Here is a 2,563-nt window from a genome sequence, read left to right as displayed (position 1 = left end):
ACGTCACGTCGCCCTGTTCGAACAGGGGTCCAATGACGCGCCCCATATTGAGGCTTCCCGCCTATGGGGATGCCACATTATCCCTTCGGACAGAGAGGGTTGATGTGACCTTATCCGTCTAGCACAGTTCTTTTCGCTTCGACTTATATTTTCGTGGCTAGTTGATATCTAGTTATAAGGATATATTAGTCATTTGAGAGATTACAAAGACGTAAAAAATGGTGTGCCCACGAAAATTCAAAATATATTTTCTTCGCCTATATATATACAATTCACAGTAGATGCACACACCTTTACGCTCGACTCTTTTTTCCGTATCATTTTCTCCCCACAACAAATACTAAAATTTTACACTATGGTTGCCACGGCAAACGGATCCGGCAAGCCCTACAAGTTCCTAATTTACGGCCGCACCGGATGGATTGGTGGGCTCCTCGGTAAGCTTTGTGAAGCTCAGAAGATCGAATACGTTTACGGGTCGGGTCGGTTGGAGAACCGGCCCTCCCTTGAGTCCGACATCGCCTCGGTGCAACCGACCCATGTATTCAACGCCGCCGGTGTTACTGGCCGGCCTAATGTCGACTGGTGTGAATCCCACAAGGTGGAGACCATTAGGACAAATGTTGTCGGCACGTTGACGCTTGCTGATGTATGCAGGGAGAAGGGATTAGTTTTGATAAACTATGCCACTGGATGTATTTTTGAGTATGATGATTCGCATCCGCTCGGGTCGGGTATCGGGTTCAAGGAGGAGGACACTCCGAATTTCATCGGATCCTTTTACTCCAAGACGAAAGCAATGGTGGGTAATGTTCGGATTTATCGTTATTGTGTTTTATGTATTTATGGTAAACATGTTTCAGATCTGTATGTTATAATTCTAGATCTTGAATTTGGATTTTCATTTATTTATTGATCTTGATGTGTGGAAAGTTGCAGTTCAACTGTTAGATTTGTTTATTGAACTAATGATGCATTAATGTGGAAATTTGAAATCAGTTTAGGCTCAGTTTGCTAACATTCAGCTACAATTAAAGAAATTTATTGGATTATCGAAAGTTTCGACCTTGATAGTGAATAGAACATAGATGGCATGCGTTAAGATGAGTCACTTGTTGCGATCTCAAAAATTTAGATGACTAGATTGAGGTTACCATGGAATGAATCACCTGAAGTTAGTAAATTTAAGTACATGGTTGATGTATTTCGTGGATAATTTGTTGTAATCTGGATCTTTTCTACTAATCTTATGAAAATGGAAAGAAATTCTGTTTGTAAATGTCTTGATTTACAAAATTTAAAATGGATGCTTTTAGTAAATTGGATCAATGTGATGCTTCTGTTTGTTTTTTGGTCTTTGGATATGTGTAATTATGAACTTGTGATCTTTGGGTGGTCCTGATGGAACTTCCCTTTTACTGTTATTTTGGCAGGTGGAGGATTTACTTAAGAACTACGAGAATGTCTGTACACTGCGAGTAAGGATGCCCATCTCATCTGATCTATCAAACCCTCGCAATTTCATTACCAAGATCACTAGGTATGAGAAGGTGGTGAACATTCCCAACTCCATGACAATCTTGGATGAACTCCTACCAATATCCATTGAAATGGCAAAGAGAAACCTCACTGGGATATGGAATTTCACTAATCCTGGAGTCGTCAGCCATAATGAGATTCTGGAGATGTATCGTGAATACATAGACCCTAATTTCACTTGGAAGAACTTCACTCTCGAGGAACAGGCTAAGGTAATTGTTGCTCCAAGGAGCAACAATGAGCTTGATGCCTCCAAACTGAAGCAGGAATTCCCTGAACTCTTAGGTATTAAGGAATCCCTTATACAGAATGTCTTCAAGCCAAATCGAAAGGCCCCTGTAGCTTGAAAATTAAAGGTTTGAATTTATAATTTCGAGTGTTGTTCATGTGGGTTGTTTCAATATCTTCGCCACGTGAATCTGTTCCCATGTTATACGCAGTTTTTTCCAGTTATGTATTGATGATGTATTTTATCAGTTGTGTTGGTCAATAAATGAGCGGACATGTTACATTGATTTATACATGAAATTGATCTTATTCATAGTTTTACGTTATGATTCATTTGAGTCAATCATCTACTTGTATAATATTTTTTTTAGGATAATTCTATTTGTACATAAAAAAACCCTACTGAATTCTTTACAGTAGATTAATTCGACAAAATATATTGACTCCAAAATCTCGCAAGAAAATGGTAAAATCCATTTGAAATTCAAACCCTACCCAAACCAAATCTGCCCCAAAATTAGATAATCTCTCCCCTCTCCCCTCTCCCCTCTCCCCTTGCACATTTTCAGCCCGTATTGAAGACCTCTCGGTGGCGAATCTACATCCACAACGACAAACGTATTGAAGACCTCTCGGACTGTGATTTCTCTCGTCAAAACATAACTATTGTTCCTTTGAATACTTATTGAATGTTGCGTTGATTGACCAATTTTCGAGAATCCCTGATGCAAGTCGAGCTTTAATGAAGTCATTCGTGAATGCTGGGACAGAAACATAAAATAAGCACACTACCATT

At 39.3% G+C, this 2,563-nt stretch overlaps 1 protein-coding gene across 1 annotated transcript; it reads left to right on the top strand.

Annotated features, from left to right (window-relative positions):
• Positions 1-277: 277 nt before the first annotated feature.
• On the top strand, positions 278-2,076 carry LOC111376278 (bifunctional dTDP-4-dehydrorhamnose 3,5-epimerase/dTDP-4-dehydrorhamnose reductase). The gene is made up of 2 exons (XM_022999227.1): positions 278-802; positions 1,434-2,076. The coding sequence occupies exons 1-2, from the start codon at positions 356-358 to the stop codon at positions 1,884-1,886; spliced, it is 900 nt and encodes a 299-aa protein (XP_022854995.1). The 5' UTR covers positions 278-355; the 3' UTR covers positions 1,887-2,076.
• The last annotated feature ends 487 nt before the right edge of the window (positions 2,077-2,563 follow it).

Source organism: Olea europaea, unplaced genomic scaffold, assembly GCF_002742605.1.
Source record: "Olea europaea var. sylvestris unplaced genomic scaffold, O_europaea_v1 scaffold14801, whole genome shotgun sequence".
Classification (NCBI taxonomy): Eukaryota; Viridiplantae; Streptophyta; class Magnoliopsida; order Lamiales; family Oleaceae; genus Olea; species Olea europaea.
Note: the sequence above shows the minus strand (reverse complement) of the source record. Positions and strands in the feature narration are given on the sequence as shown.

Bases quoted from the DNA above. Each gene is read 5' to 3' on its own strand.
- LOC111376278 (XM_022999227.1), top strand. From the start codon at position 356: ATGGTTGCCACGGCAAACGGATCCGGCAAGCCCTACAAGTTCCTAATT. The intron at 803-1,433 runs GTGGGTAATGTT...TTATTTTGGCAG, and splicing joins ACTCCAAGACGAAAGCAATG to GTGGAGGATTTACTTAAGAA.